Raw genomic sequence first — 15,238 nt, 5'->3', positions numbered from 1 at the left:
GTGGGAAGGGGACCTTAAAGTTCATCCAGTTCCAGTGCCACAGGCAGGGACACCTTCCACTAGACAAAGTGTCCAACCTGGTCTTGGATGCTTCCAGGGATGAGGGAGCCACAGCTTCTCTGGGCAGCCTGTGCCAGGGCCTCTACACACCGTCCAACCTGGCCTTGAATGGAGTTAATTTTGTATCTCAAGCTGTTGGTTGAGCAGGGCTCTGGTGTGGTGGTAAGAGAGGGGCCAGGCAGGAATGTGTTTCTTCAAGTGTGTGGCCAAACCTAAGGGGTGGAGATGCTGATGGCAAATCCCTTGCAGGGGAGCTCTGCGTTACATGTAAGGGCAAGGAGGAATATGACAAGGGGAAATGGCTTTAGACTGAAAAAGAGCAGGGCTAGATGAGATATTAGGGAGAAATTTCTCTCTGTGATGAGGTCCTGGCACAGGGTGCCCAGAGCAACTGTGGCTGCTCCTGTATCCCTGTCAGAGTCCAAGGCCAGGCTGGATGGGGCTTGGAGCAACCTGGGCTATGGAAGGGGTCCCTGTCCATGGCAGGGGTGGAATGAGATGGGCTTTGAGGTCCCTTCCAACCCAAACCACCCTATGATTCTGTGAAACACCTGGGAGACCTCCACTATTAACACTGTTCAGGTGTGGTATTCACATGCCCTCTGAACAGAGAGAAGCTGTGAGACAAGCAGAGAAGGAAAACACAATTCTTATCTCGCTTGCTGTGCCTGTGTTGTGCTAAAGTAGAATGCAATATAGAGATTGTTTACCCACAGTAAGGATGTTTTGTTCCCTTGGTCTATCAGGGCCAAGAAGTGTGCGTGTGTGGGACTGTCACGGGACAGTCACGAGAGAATCAGAGATGAGTGCAGTTCTGTGCAGTTGTGAGCAAGAGTGAGTACATGGCAGATTCAGTTTAGATGAAATGTACATGGTATAGTATAATAAAGTAATTCATTAGCCTTCCGATGATAGTCAGATGCATCACTCTCTGTCCCTTCAGGAACACTTTTCCCTTCTAAAAACTACAATATCTGTTTTATGCATCTGGACTTGGTGCTGAGGGTTCCTGATTGTCACTGAGGTCTCTGGTAATTAGACTGATGACAGTGAAAAGCTCAAGTACAGATAGACACAGACCAAAGAAAGATAAGCACACAGAAAACTCATGGTCTCGTTTGTCTGATCAGGCCTCAGCACTCCCTTGGACCTTTCCCAGGCAGGCGAGGAGAGAAATAGGTCAGGAAATGTTTCCAGTTTTAGAGCTCATGGGCTTGGATGAATCCTCCCAGGCCCTTGGAGGGCACTAACAACACAGTGGTTTTAAAATAATTTGTCCAACTCTTGGAGAACCTCATCCCTGCTCCTGGAGGACTTTAAATGGAATGTAATGGCCAAGCCTACAAGGTAGTTGATAGCCTGGGAAATCGACATCTGCCTGGCTGAGGAAGGTGTGCTTGTGATGTGCTCTCCTCTAAACCCAGACCACAAGGAAAAACCATTTACACCTCTCCACCCTCCCTTATCAAACCTGTTCTTCCTCCTTGGCATTACCTCTCCAGAACCTGCATATTCACCTCAAACACTTTCCCCCTTTCACCTCTCTGGGCTCCTCCAGCCAAGTGCATCCCAGGTGGTTTAAAGCAGAGGTTTGTGGTGTTCGGGTTTTTTTTCCCTGCTGATTTTCTTTTGAGTTTGGAGATCCTAATTCAAAATAACACACTGGTTTGATTTTGAGTCCTCATCTGATTCTCCCTCCCATGAGTCAAACTGAAGCTGAAACCAAAGTCTGATCAACAAAGAAAGAGTCTCTTGAAACATGGGTAGGATGTGAGACACCCAAAGGATTTACAAAAATTGCTTCAAAAAAGTCACATGAAAAAAAAAAAAAGAAAATTGAAAGTGAAAAAGCCAAAAAAATAACGTCAACTGACTGAATCTGGCAGAGTTCCTATGAGCCTGCACAGTGACATCTGCCGTGGCCCTGGGGGCAAACACAGCAGGACACAGCCACGCCAGGGCCCGGTGCCAAGCCATCACACAGCTGCATTTTGGGATGCCCACGTGTGGGAGCAGAGTCCTGCCAGCCACACTGGGGCTGCCTCTGGGGCATCCACAGCACCTGGGCTCCCATAGGGATCCACCACTTGTGGGGGCAGCCCAAGAAGATGTGTGCCCCCAGCCAGGTATCCCATTAGTGGGACAAGGAGCAATGGCCTCAAGTTGTGCCAAGGGAAGTGCAAGCTAGAGATAAGGAAGCGTTTCTTCATTAAAAGGGTTTTCAGGCATTGGCACAAGCTGCCCAGGGCACTGATGGAGTCCCCATGCCTGGAAGGGCTCAAGAAATGAGATGCTGCACTTGGCCATGTCGCTTGGTGGGCATTGGGTGGAAGTTGGGCTGATTGATCTTGGAGGGCTTTTCCAACTTTAATTATTCTCTGAGTGTTTGAGTGCCTCTCTCAAACCCACAGAGTCCTGGACAGTGCTCAGTCCCAGTGTGGCCCTGGGCAGGGACTGGGACTGCAGGTAGGCTATCCCAGGGCTCCCTGACAGGGTTTCCTCTCCGTGTCCTTGAACTCCCAGTTTTCTTGGGACAGAGACCCCTCCAAAGGTTTGGGAAGCACTGGGTGGACAGGCAGCCCCACTTCACGACAGATGAGAAACACCAGGCAGCAGCTTTGGCTCCAGGCTTGGGGATTCTGGTGTCCAACACTGTAGGACAGACTCCGGAAAGTCAGAGAATCATGGAAGCCCAGGATGGTTTGGTTTGGAAGGTACCTTAAAGATCATCTTTTTCCAACCCCCTGACATGGGCAGGGATGTCCCCTGAGTCAGTCTAGGAGCAGCACCTCCAGCATCCTTGGTCCAAGCCCTGGGAACACCCTGTCCTGGGGTGCTGGGCTCTGGCCAGAAGCTCCTGGGCACCAGGAGAGCTCTACTTCTACCTCACTTCCATATCCCCCTTCACAGGTCCTCTCCCCCACCCTTCATCCCCCAGCCAGCCCATGCCCCTACTCCAGCCCTGGAGACATCAAAGGGCTCCTTTGTCTCCTAAAGTCTTGCACTGGCGACCAAATTGGGCTGAATGTCTTCAAACAATTACAAAATGGGTGACTTTGAGCATCATCAAACTCAATCATTTTGCATAATGAGGAGGGCTAATTTCTCTTTGCTGTGTCTGACACTGCAGTGGGTCTCCAATTCCCACACTCCAGGATGAGTTTGGCAACTTTGGATAAAAACTGCTACACCCTTTCCAAATGAAGACAACATAAAAAGACAAGTGTTTGTCTTGTTTAATAAGACAAACACTGGCAGGTACCTCATGGAAGAGAAAAACAACACATTAAGGTGGGGGCTACAGAGAGCAGCCACGACCGGCAGTGTTTATGCAACAATCTGCACGGATTTGCTCCAACTCCACGTGACAAAAACTCATAATGTTGCCTTTGTACAGGCATTTTTAATGGCATCTAAGAATAGCAGTGTTATAAATAATCTGTGAAAGGGAAACAAAAATACACCTTTGTTTCAGGTATTGCAAACAGTGCTTTTCTGGCAACGCTAAAATAAATTCTTCTATGTCTTTATTTAATGTCTGTATATAGAAGAGAATCCATTAAAAATGAAGAGTCAAGGTGCTTTTTATACACAATGTGTACGGTGCTATTCTTCATTTGAGCTGTTTTCATGAAAATAAAATATAATTTTCTACTGAGGGAAAAAAAATTCCACCCGAAAAAACTTAACCAGCTCCAGAGACCTTTGCTGAGCATTCAGAAGCACATGGGCCAGTTTGTAATGAAATATTTGGAAGGAAATCACCTCTGCACAGACTGGCAGTGGAGTCAGAACACACCTGGGATGTGTCACACACCATGTCCAACTGCTGGATTGATGGGAAGCAGGAGAGGAGCACAGCAGGGCCAAAGCCCTGGCACAGGCTGCATAAAGAAGTTGTGGCTGCCCCTGGATCCCTGGAAGTGTCCAAGGCCAGGCTGGATGGGGCTTGGAGCAACCTGGGACAGTGGAAGGTGTCCCTGCCATGGCAGGAGTGGGACTGGGTGAGCTTTAAGGTCCCTTCCAACCCAAACCATTCTGGGATGCTTCCATGGTTCTCTGAAACCAGGACAGGGAGAACCTCAGCCCAGCTCTCCCCTCTGTGCCAGGCTTAGTGCTCCATGAACAGCACTGCCTGAGAGTGGGGCCACTTGTCCTCATCATCAGGGACATGCTGTGCCCAAACTCTGACAATGGGACAGGCAGATGTGGCTGCCTGCAAAGACTGGCCACCAGCAACAGCACCGTTTTTTAGACAAAAATTCTCTTTATTTACAGCCTCCCGCAGAAAACAGAGGAGAGGGAAGAAAGAAAAAGGGTGAGAGACTAAGATAAAGTAAGAGGAGGAGAATGTACTCCCTGAGATCTTCTGCCTCTACATTGACGGTCCCCAGGGAAAGGACCTCTCTTGCTTCCCAGATCTGTCTTGTTATCTACTCATCCATCTTGCCACGTATTCTGGGATAATTTCCAAGGGTCAAAATAAATGGCTGTGATTTATGCAATATAGGTCAGGACCTATTTAACAGCTTACAAAGGAGCCCCCCCCCTCCCCATTCTCCCTCTGGCTCTTGGTGATGAGAAAATAGGTCACAGGCAGGCAGTGGGGGGGATTAATCATTTCTTCCGGCAACTGCTGGGAAAAATATTTTCAGTTCCATTTAATCATAAAGCTTTTTAATTAGTTACTTTGCAATTTATAATGTATAGTTTATAAGCTCTTGTGCAAGGGGGCAGATTCCTGGAAGGAGAAGTCTCCTGCTCCCCATCTCCCCTGGGCTGCACAGATGAAGTTCAGCCTGGCAGGGCCTGGCAGGTCCCGGGACCAACCTTCACGTGGTCCTCAGGCCTCTGAGCAGCACTGGTGGGATGGACCTGGGCACAGTCCAGATGAAATCCCTCTGTCTGCCTGGACAGGGAGGTTATGGAAGGAGCAGCTTCCTCAGGGATGAAAGAGCCAGAGCTGCAGGAGCCTGTCAGGCTGCCTCCACAGTGCAGCATGAACCCTCCATGGGAGCATGGGACACCTTCTCCCTGTACAACATCTGGGCTCAGGATGCTGAAGGGATGCCAAACTCACCTGTGGTGTAGATGCACCCATGAACAGCACTCCAGAAAATCTCCAGGACTGGACACTCACTGAGTGTGCTCCAGCCTGGGACTGGATGTTCCCTGTCATTCCCATTTCCTACTGATGCCACAGTACACAAAAAGGAAAAAAATAGACCCTGGACCTTGGTTACCCTGCTCTCCCTGCAATGGGTCCACTTGCCACCAGTTTTGTGGAGGTGAACAGGAGAAGCTCCTGAATGACCAGTAGATTTTCTACATTTGGGCCACTGCAACCATCACTGGACCCCAAGGATTGATGGCCACTGTCACTCATGTGACCAAATACAGTGAGAGAAGTCTCCTACTGAACAACCACTGTACACCCTTAAGTGAAGTCTGCACCCCTCCTCTCCCCAAAAGCTGTGGGTGGCCCCCATGAAGGTCCCTCAGTACCTTCTCGTAGTACTGCAGCTCATAGTCCAGGATGACTCCATTGGGCTGGTCAGGCTGGGACCAGGACAGGGTGATGCTGTCCACGGTGCGGCTCACCTGGTGCATGATGGACACGGCAGAAGGGGCTGGAAGAGAGAGAGGGGGGGATGGACAGTCAGACACTGCACAGGTAGGACCCTCAGCCTGGCAGGAGGTGGGCAGGAGGGTTATTGCTGTTTGCAACTTGGAATTCACTTCCTGCACTGGGAGAGCTGTACAGAGGCCAGGAGATCCTGGATTTTGTTGTTTGTAGAGAGCAGCGAGGGGAGAAAAAATGGTTCTGCTGAATTGGTAGTTAGAAAACATGTAGGACAGTGTCTCAAGCAGGAAAATGGCAAAAGGAGCCCACGGTTGGAGCAGGCACGGCACTGTTCCACCGCAAAAAGCCCCAGCAGCCCCATACCATGCACTCCTCCCTGCCTGCCACGGGGAAATGGGCGGTTTTTACTTCTCCATTCGCACAGGGAAGCTTCCCAGGGCTCGGGCAGGCTGGGGCTGCAAGCTGCACATGCCAATCACGGGAGGCGCATCCAGCAGCCTGAGCAGGCAACACAAAGCTGACCTGACACGCTGACAATGGAGAGCCGCCCTGCCGGCCCCCGCTCCTCGCAGCGCGCACAAAGGGCCCTGCCGGCCGCAGACACCCGGGCCACTCCCGCCGCTGCTGCTCCAGGCACGGCCGGACCCCGGCCGGGCCTCGCCCCGGGAAAGCCGCCCCGGGAGCGGGGCTGGCAGGCCCACGGGGCAGGGACCGGAACGGGGAGCTGCGGCCGCCCTGGCAAGCCCGAGCAGCCCTGGCCCGGCGTGCTGGGGAGCGGGGTGAGCCCACAGCCCGGGCTGCCACACTCCTGCGGGCCAGGAAACTCCCCGGAGCCTGCAGCTGGTCCTGAGGGGAGCTCCCATCTCTGCTCGGTCAGCAGGGACCGCACCAGGGAACGGCCGGAGCTCTCTCAGGGGGGTTTAGGCTGGAGATCAGGGAAAGGTTCACCCTCAGAGGGTGCTGGCACTGCCCAGGCTCCCCAGGGAATGGGCACGGCCCCGAGGCTGCCAGAGCTCCAGGAGGGTTTGGACAGTGCTGCCAGGGATGCCCAGGGTGGGATTGTTGGGGTGTCTGTGCAGGGCCAGGAGTGGCACTGATGATCCCTGTGGGCCCATTCCAAATGGGGATATTCTCTGATTCCAGTGCTGACAGCAGAGCAGCCAGCACCCCCACCCCTGCTGCAGGGCTGACACCCAGGGCTGCCTGCGCTGCCTCCTCTCCCCGCATCCCAGAGCAGTGAGAGGAGCCCTCCCCGTGCCCAGCCTGCTGCTGGCTCTGCCAGCACATCCACCTCAGTGCAGGGCTACCCCAGACCTCCCCTAGTGCCAGCCCAGCCCTGGAGAGACAGCTCGAGCTGCAGTGAGCCTTAGCCTGGCACAGCTGCCACCACTGCAGCAGCTTCAGGGCACAGGAGAAGCCTCAGGGGTAGGAGAGGACTGGAGAGTGGTAGCATGAAAGCTTTCCCATCACTTGCATGCCAGGCCAAATGGATGCAGAGAGGTTTGCACTCAGATGGGCTTTTCCCAAGTCCAACCCCTACAATATTTCATGGAAGAACAACTCATTTGGCAGCTCTGAGAAACAGGAGGAGGAGCACCCAGAGTAAGGCACCTCTCACCCATCTCCAGGCTGGCTCCCCTTGGCAACAGGGGTAGTGACAGGAGCTGTTCCAGCTGGGGTTGCAGTGGTAGGACCGCCGTGCTTGGACAAGCATGGCCCCAGCATGTTCCTGCACATCACAATAAATTACCACTGAGCAACTCCTCTCTAACACACCAAGAAGAGCCATTTTTCTGGTCCACCATCTGCCTCTTCACTGCTGGTTTTCTGACTCAGAGCACCGCAGTTCCCTCGATGCTCAATGTCTGGGTGCCAAGGGGCTGGGTTTGGCTAACACAAGACCTGCCACCACACTGCTGCACCATTTTCCTTCACCTGCTTGGGCTTCCCTAGTCCTGAAGGAAGGTGTGATGTGGATTAGCCTCAGCAGTGTTGTTGAGCTCCAGTTTTTTTTCAGGAGAACAAAACTAGAAGGACAGCAGAGAACTTCCATCCCTGGAAGAAGCGTCCCAGGCCAGGCTGGATGGGGCTTGGAGCAACCTGGTCTGGTAAAAGGTGTCCCTGCCCGTGGCACAGGGTGGGAACAGATAATCTTTAAAGGCCCTTCCAACCCAAACCAAGCCATGATTCCAACACATCCTGAGGCAAATCCTTTCATCCATTTCTGCTTGAGCAAAGCCCAATTATCTGACAGTCTGAAACCCTCTGTGTCACCTCAGCCTTCCCCTCACTCTGTGGCACTGCTCCCCTCCCACCCTGACATCCCCATCCCACAGCTTCAGGCTACATCTTTCCAAACTCCTGGGAAGAGTTTCTCACGCTGGCATGAAGATAAAACACAGGTAATGTTTCTGGAGCCTGTCAGCTCTTGCCGGAGCTCACTGCTTCCTTGTTGAAACAGATTCTGTAGGACATCTGCAATTTTCGAGACAAACACCCATCTCTGGAGACCAGGCTTAGAAGGAAGATGTGACCGTGCTGTGGATGCCCTGTGGCAGGGATGGCACTGGACAGAGGGAAGCACACAGCCCACAGTGTCTCTGCCACCTGCTCTGGGAACTGATCCCACATTTACACACTGGGCTTTTCCAGGACAGGGGCCACGTACAGCCAGAGCTGTCCCACCACAACACCAGGCTGTGGCAACATCCCATGATTCGGGCACAGGTCCAATGGCCTTGCAGCTGGAGATGCTCCTCAGCTCCAGGTTTCTCCTGGTAGGAGTGAGGTCTCTGGGATGTTCTTCTTCCAGCTCCATGCACTGCACCCCAGCTGGGAATACAGGACTTCTCCAAGGCATCTCCTGCCTCTCCTGAGGGAGATGTACCAGACAACAGCTACAGCAGGATGTGTGTGACTCATGTGCTGCTGGTGCCTGGTGAACCTGCTCTTGTTTGGCTCAGCAAAAGACCCAAATGGATAAGGTGGGGCTCATCTAACGAGCTAAATGAGGCAAATGTGCTGCATGGTGGGAGGAGGCAGGTGAGATGAATGACTACAGCAACTTCAGCGCCTTTCCTGCACCTGGGGCAAGGGAGGGGCTCCAGAAGAGCAGGAACCTCCTCACTGCATGTCCTCAGTAACTGCTGCTCTTATCACAGACACCAGGGAGTGCACAGCAAGGAAATCACAGGACGGCCTAGGTCAGAAGCGACCTCTGGATGTTTCTGATCCCACGGGCTGGCAGAGTAATTACAAAATCAGATCGTTTTGCTCAGGACTGTGTCCAGACGAGACCTGGTGAATCTGATCCCCACGGATGGAGCTCCCACAGGCTCTCTGAGCAGCAGCCCCCAGCTGCCTTGGTCTTTGGGGCAGAAACTTTCCCTCACATTCCACTGTGATTTTGCTGGTTGTGCCCTGTGGACGTTGCTGCCGTTCTCCCCCTCAATGCCCCTCAGCCTCCTCCTCACCAGGCTGATCAGACCCAGCTCTCAGCTGCCCTCACCTCTGATGCTCTCAGCCTCAGGGTAACCTCATTGTCCTGCTAGACCTGCTCTGGTTTGTCCGTGAGTGTGATACTGGGAGCCCCAGAGGACGCAGGAGCCCAGGTGTGGCCCAGAGACTGCCAAGCAGATGGAAACAATCAATCCCTCTCCTGGACTTTTTGCTAACAGAGCACAGCACTCTGCAGTGCCACAAAACATGGTCCTTTGTCACACCCTTTATGCCAGGTGAGGGCCTGGGGTGCACAGAGGCTCCCAGTCCTGTGAATCAGGGATGGGCTGGCACAGGATGGATGTCTGAGCTTGAAACCAGTTTAGAGGAGCCAGCCAGACTCAGAGTGACTTTCTCAGGTCCAGTCAGCAGGAACAGCTTCAGCTGGATTCTGACACAATGCCCAGGCAGCTGACTGTGTCCTGTGACACACGGAGGAAATCAGATATGGAGAATCCCCACTCTCAGAGCCTTGATCCCCCTGTGATGTCCCCATGAAGGTGTGAACAGAGGTGGATTTATCCCGATGGGGTCTCCAGGGGTAGGTGTGTCCCAAAAGTGCAAAAACCAGACCTTCCTTCATTCCACAGCTGATGGAAAACACTGCTCCTGACTGAATCCCATAAGCCTCAATGCCATTTGATTGCACAGATTTCACAGAATGATCTGAGCTGGAAAGGATCCACAAAGATCACTGAGTCCATCTCTGAAGTGAATGGTCCATATGGGGATCAAACCCACACCCTTGGCATTATCAGCACGGGGCACTGAGGCAAACCCAACCACTGCAGTCCTTGAAAGGCACTTTCTGCATCCTCTTGATCAGGGATGGCCTCAGATTCCTCAGAGTGCAGCCCTGTGGCTTCCCTGAATTGCTGGAGAAATAAACCACACCAAAACCACCACTGGAGTGTAAAACAAGCTTAATGAAAATCCACTAATGTACAAAGCCAACATATCCAACACGGTGACCCCTCTGGGGCAGAGGCACGGGAGGGATGCCAGCGACATTTCCGTGGTCACCACCCCGAGCCCCTGCACAGCCACACAACGCTGGTCACAGCCAGACCCCTGCCCAGGCTGGGCTGGGCATTTGGCAGTTTATCTTAATCCAGGGAGCAGAGCAGAATTCTGTGGCTGAGGCAGCTCTGCAGGATCAGTGTGGGGGTGCTGACAGCTCTGCAGCACACACAGGGCACTGCCTGAGCTCAGGAACTGGAAACACTTGGGAAGGATGGGGTTCAGGAGGTCCCCCCATGCTCAGGTCTTGCCAGCAGAGCTGCATGGCCATCGCCTCCCTGAAGGGATCACCCCTGAGCTTTGCCAGGGCTGGAATGGCAGAACATCATCTGTGTCCTGAGCTGATCCCACAGCATGGGCAGCAGGGCCAGCGAGGAGATTCTGCTCCTCTGCTCGGCTCTGGACAGACCCCCCTGCAATTCTGCCTCCAGCCCTGGGGTCCCAGCACAGAAAGGACGTGGAGGAGTTGGAGCAAGCCCAGAGGAGCCTATGGAGATGTTCCATGGGCTGGAGCCCCTCTGCTCTGAAGCCAGGCTGGGAGAACTGGGGGTGTTCAGCCTGGAGAAGAAAAGGCTCCAGGGAGAGCTCAGAGCCACTTCCAGGGCCTAAAGCTCTTCCAGGAGAGCTGGAGAGGGACGGAGGACAAGGGATGGAGAACAGGACACAGGGAATGTGTCTACTGCCAGAGGGCAGGGACAAATGGGATATTGGGAAGGAATTGTTCCCTGTGAGGGTGCTGAGGCCCTGGCACAGGGTGCCCAGAGAAGCTGTGGCTGCCCCTGGATCCCTGGGAGTGTCCAAAGCCAGGTTGGACACATCTTGGAGCAGCCTGGGACAGTGGAAGGTGTCCCTGCCATGGCAGGGAATGGAACGGGATGGGCTTTGAGGTCCCTTCCAACCCAAATAATTCTGGGATTCGAAGACACCTCAAGACATTGTCCTTTCAAACCAGGCTGGCTCAATGTCACAAGGTGGACACAGCCAGGCAGGTCTCAGATCCCACTACACACCATATTTTCCATAAAGGCAGTTGTCCTTATGGAACAACTGGGATCTTAAGTCCTGCTTGACTGACTGTCTCCCAGGAAGGCTCAAATACCCACTGGGGAGGAAATGTGTGGTCCCAGTGGGGTCTGGCAAGGGAAGCACCAAAGCCACCAGGCTGGTTTTGACCTCCCCAGAATTAGTGTAGCAGCTGCAGCCTAACAGAGGCCAATGCTTCTGGTACCACCCGTGTCAGGGTGGGGCTGACACATCCTGATGCTCTAATCTAACAAAAGGGTAAGAGCCAAGGAAGTGCATCCTGTGCTCTTGGCTTGGTCCCAGAGCCACAGTGTGGAGTCAGACACAGCCCAGGCTGTGCTGCTCTGGCCTCTCCCATGTTCATATCCATGTCTAGGTGAAACAGCTGGACTAGATGATCACTGTAGGTATTTCCAACTGAAATATTCTATATTCCATTCCACAGACTGTGCTGAGGAAAGGGATGACCCAAGAGGCCCAGGTGCTGCCACACAGAGCAGAGAAGAGCTGTGAAGGCTGACAGGACTGAGCCCTCCTCTCCCACTGCCCCCTTCAGTTCCCCAGAGCACCAAATTCCAGGAATGCTGCTGGGATGGGACTCCCAGAGCTTCTGGTCTACCACCACACCAAGGAAGGGAAGCTGTATTAGGTGAATCTTTAAACCTCTGAGGAGGGGCTTCCCTCAATAGCCCCTCTGTATCAGCACCCCTTAGCCTTTCTGATTAGCTCTAGATAAAATCCCAATTTTTGGTCATAAAACACATTCCTTCTCTGCCACATGCCTGTAAACGAGCCCCACCATGTCCGGCCTCCCAGGCACTGTAGCTGAGACATAGCCAGAATTTAAAATATGGTCTGGGCCCTGATTATGAAGCTGAAGCCACTTTTATGAAAGAGCTGCTTTTTTTTTTTTTTTTTGAAAGAGCTTTTGCTTAAGATCCCATCCAGGCACATCTCTCTTTACAGCTTTACATCTCTGACTGAAAGCATGTCCAGGCTTCCCTGTGACACAGCTGCTCTCTGAGGATGCTGTGACATGAGGATAACACCTCCCTGGGAACAAAACCAGGGAGCTCCATAGCTCCAGAACAGTACCTCAAGGCTACTTCAGCAGCCTGTGCTAAGGGAAACCAAACCCCAGGTGGCACAGATCCATCACACAAAGGCAGCTTAACCTGCACTGATCCTCCACAAGAGGCTTTGGGTTCTGTAAGTAAGGATTTGCCTGATCTCCTGCAGGGACAAAGGGGGGTGTTGGTTGCACCACAAAGCCTCAGGCTTGGCATAGCCAGAATTTGACTTTTATAAAAATATTTGCTTCTTTGGGACTTGCTGGAAACAATGAAAAGTATTAAGGGAAAGAAGGAAATGGAAGAAAGCAGGAAGGAACAAATGTGAGTTTTCCAGGAGAAACAATCAGTTTTCAATCACAGGAAAGCCTGGAGAAGGTCACACCAAACCCAGGGCAGCGTGATGAGACAGCACAAGAGCAGAGCAATTTAGCAGAGAATTGGGAAAAGCTCCATAACACCCAGGTCTGAACATCTGTACAAACCCAGGTAGAGCTAGAAATAGCTGAAACACTCATGTTTGACCCCCTGAGTATGCTACAGACACACCCCCTGCTTCCTTTGAGGACTTCAGATGATGCTGAGCCCACCATGCCTCTGGGGAGGTTTCCCTCCAGCTCTCTTTGAAAATGCACCTTTTATTTTCAGGTTAAAGTTTATGCACTTCAGTTTCCAACTGCAGGAACTTTTCTGGGTTTTGCAACTAAATGGAGGAGGAGTCTAGAAAAAGAATATTGTGATCATGGACGAGCTGAAAGATAGTGAAAATATTTCCTTTTTGTCTGTAGAGTGTTGGAACTGGAAGATCTTTAAGGCCCCTTGCAACACAAATCAGACAATGATTCTGTGATTCCTTTCTGTTTTCCAAGTAGTTTCCTGAGCACTTCACACATTTATCAGCCTGATGACTCCCTCCTCTACCTTTTCTAATTTTTTGTTTATCTTCTTTTCAAACATAAGCCTCAAACCTGAGTTCAGTACCCAGGATCCATCTCTCCAGAGATAGCATCCATCTCCTTGCTGAGGTTTGATATTCCTCTGAGTGTGTCCAAGGTGACACTTCCCTGCCTCAGCTCAGCCCTGCAGAGCTGCTCTTCCCTCTCCCCTGGGCACTTCCATTGAGTGTTTTTGGCTGTGCCCCCCAGCTCAGGGAAGGGAGGAGGCTAATCCTGCATTTCCTATCATCCCAGTTCTGCTGAGAGTGGGGTGAGAGATCCTCAATGCATCCAAAGCTCATGTAATTGGTAAAACTCTCTCTAAAGCTTAGGGAAATTCATTAGGAGAAAGCTGACAAAAAGCAGCAGGAGGGCATCACACAATGAAGAATTGTTTTGGGGCAATGAGAAAGAAATAGGCCCATTTTCCTCCTTGCTTCTATGTCTCTGAGTTGATTTGAGGGTTCTTAGGCAGCTCATGTGTTTGTCTCTCTAACCCATCCCCACAACACCACAACTCTGAGCAGGTCCAGGAGCCCCAGGACTCTCCTAGGACATCTTCTTTTATTCAACAAAAGCTTCCATCTGGGAGCTGTTCCTTTCTCCCAGCCCTGCTTTTTCAACATCCTGAGCTCACCTCCCTCCTATCCCACCTCTATCTGCCTCATCCCTGGAAGAGTCTAAGGCCAGTTTGGACAGGGCTTGGAGCAACCTGGGATAGTGGCAGGTGTCCCTGCCTGTAGGAGGGAGTAGAATGAAATGATTTTCAAGGTCCCTTTTAACCCAACCCAGTCTGGGATTCTATGATTTTATGATTCAGTATTCTGGTTCATCCCATCCCAAAGGACCCATCAGGGCATCCTTGTCTAACAGACTTTGATAGCAGAGGCCAATTTTCTGTGTCAGGTCCTGACTCTTGGGCCACCACCATTGCCAGTGTTTTTAGAAAGTCTGGCTCCCAATAAACCAAGCCCACATCCAGCTACACACTGGACAAATGTCCATGCCACTCCAGGGCCACTTTGCAGCCTTGGTGCTGCTGTGACCTGTGGAAGGTCACAGTGTGCAGGCTGGGAAGCTGGACCACTGCTGTAAAAGGAATAAAATGGGAAAAGACACTGCCACCAGCCAGGGCAGCACTGCAGGGAGCAGCCCAGGGACTCAGACTCTGCTGGCAGCATCTTCTGGGAGTGTTTGGTGGGACTGTGTGGCTCCAGCCTGCAGGGGGGACACGAGGATCTTTCCACAGCTTCTCTTTCATCATCTTTAGCCCCATTTGAAAGGCTGCCATGCAATCTTCCTCCCAGTCTGCAGCCAGCCCCCCCTCACCTGCCAGTCCCAAGGCTGAGCCCCTACTCCTGGCTAGTGGGGCAGCGCTGTCGAGATCCCGGTAAAATCAAAGCATCCATTCCTCCGCTGGCTTAGCTGGGAGAATCAGGTTACAGGCAGCAAACCCCCTATCTCTGATCACTTTAATTCCACTAACCCATGTCATGTCAGACAGAGTCAACATTTGCTCTGGAAAACACTCACGACTCAGAGAGAGCAAAGCCAGCCCAGCCCGTGGCCTCACCCTGGCAACACTTTGAAATCACCCAGGGGAAAAGGCGAGGTGAACAGCTGGGAGCTTTCCAGCATCTCCTCGGAGCCCTCCTGACAGATCTCGGTCCCTGGAGTGTCAGGTTACTGGACGGGGGGAACTGCTTTTATTATAGGAAGGTCAGCAGGGAATTCTGGCATTTTCAATTACCCCGTGCAGCAGTGGCTGTGATCGGGGTCAGGATTAACTGCCTGACCCGCGGCTGAAGACAGAGTGGCAGGGAAATGCACCATGATGCTGCAAGGCACCAGCCAGTCCAGAGGCCACGGGACAGGGCAGGGAATGGGGAGATGTGGGGGAGAAGGTTCTGTCAGAGCAGAATTTCTGACAGAGCATCTGGCAGGGGATGCCTGTGACTGTCCTGCCACTGTGCGAAGGGGGAGACTTGGAAAGCCTTGGGGGAAGGGGGCAAGCTTCCCTCTCACTGCCTTCACCCAGGGACTCAGGC

General features: G+C 52.5%; 1 protein-coding gene across 4 annotated transcripts in view; it reads right to left on the bottom strand.

Moving 5' to 3' along the window:
- LOC311162042 (ephrin type-B receptor 2) overlaps window positions 1-15,238 on the bottom strand; it is a gene marked incomplete at both ends in the record, with an annotated part of 276,894 nt that overhangs the window by 19,219 nt on the left and 242,437 nt on the right. For all 4 annotated transcript variants that reach the window (XM_084220149.1, XM_084220151.1, XM_084220150.1 and 1 more), the window contains one exon: window positions 5,566-5,690. In XM_084220149.1, the coding sequence (XP_084076275.1) occupies window positions 5,566-5,690 (125 nt within the window). The remainder of the gene's footprint in view (window positions 1-5,565; window positions 5,691-15,238) is intronic.

Source organism: Fringilla coelebs (genome assembly GCF_963513975.1).
Source record: "Fringilla coelebs genome assembly, chromosome: 22".
Taxonomy (NCBI): Eukaryota; Metazoa; Chordata; class Aves; order Passeriformes; family Fringillidae; genus Fringilla; species Fringilla coelebs.
This window is presented reverse-complemented; position numbering and strand designations above follow the sequence as displayed.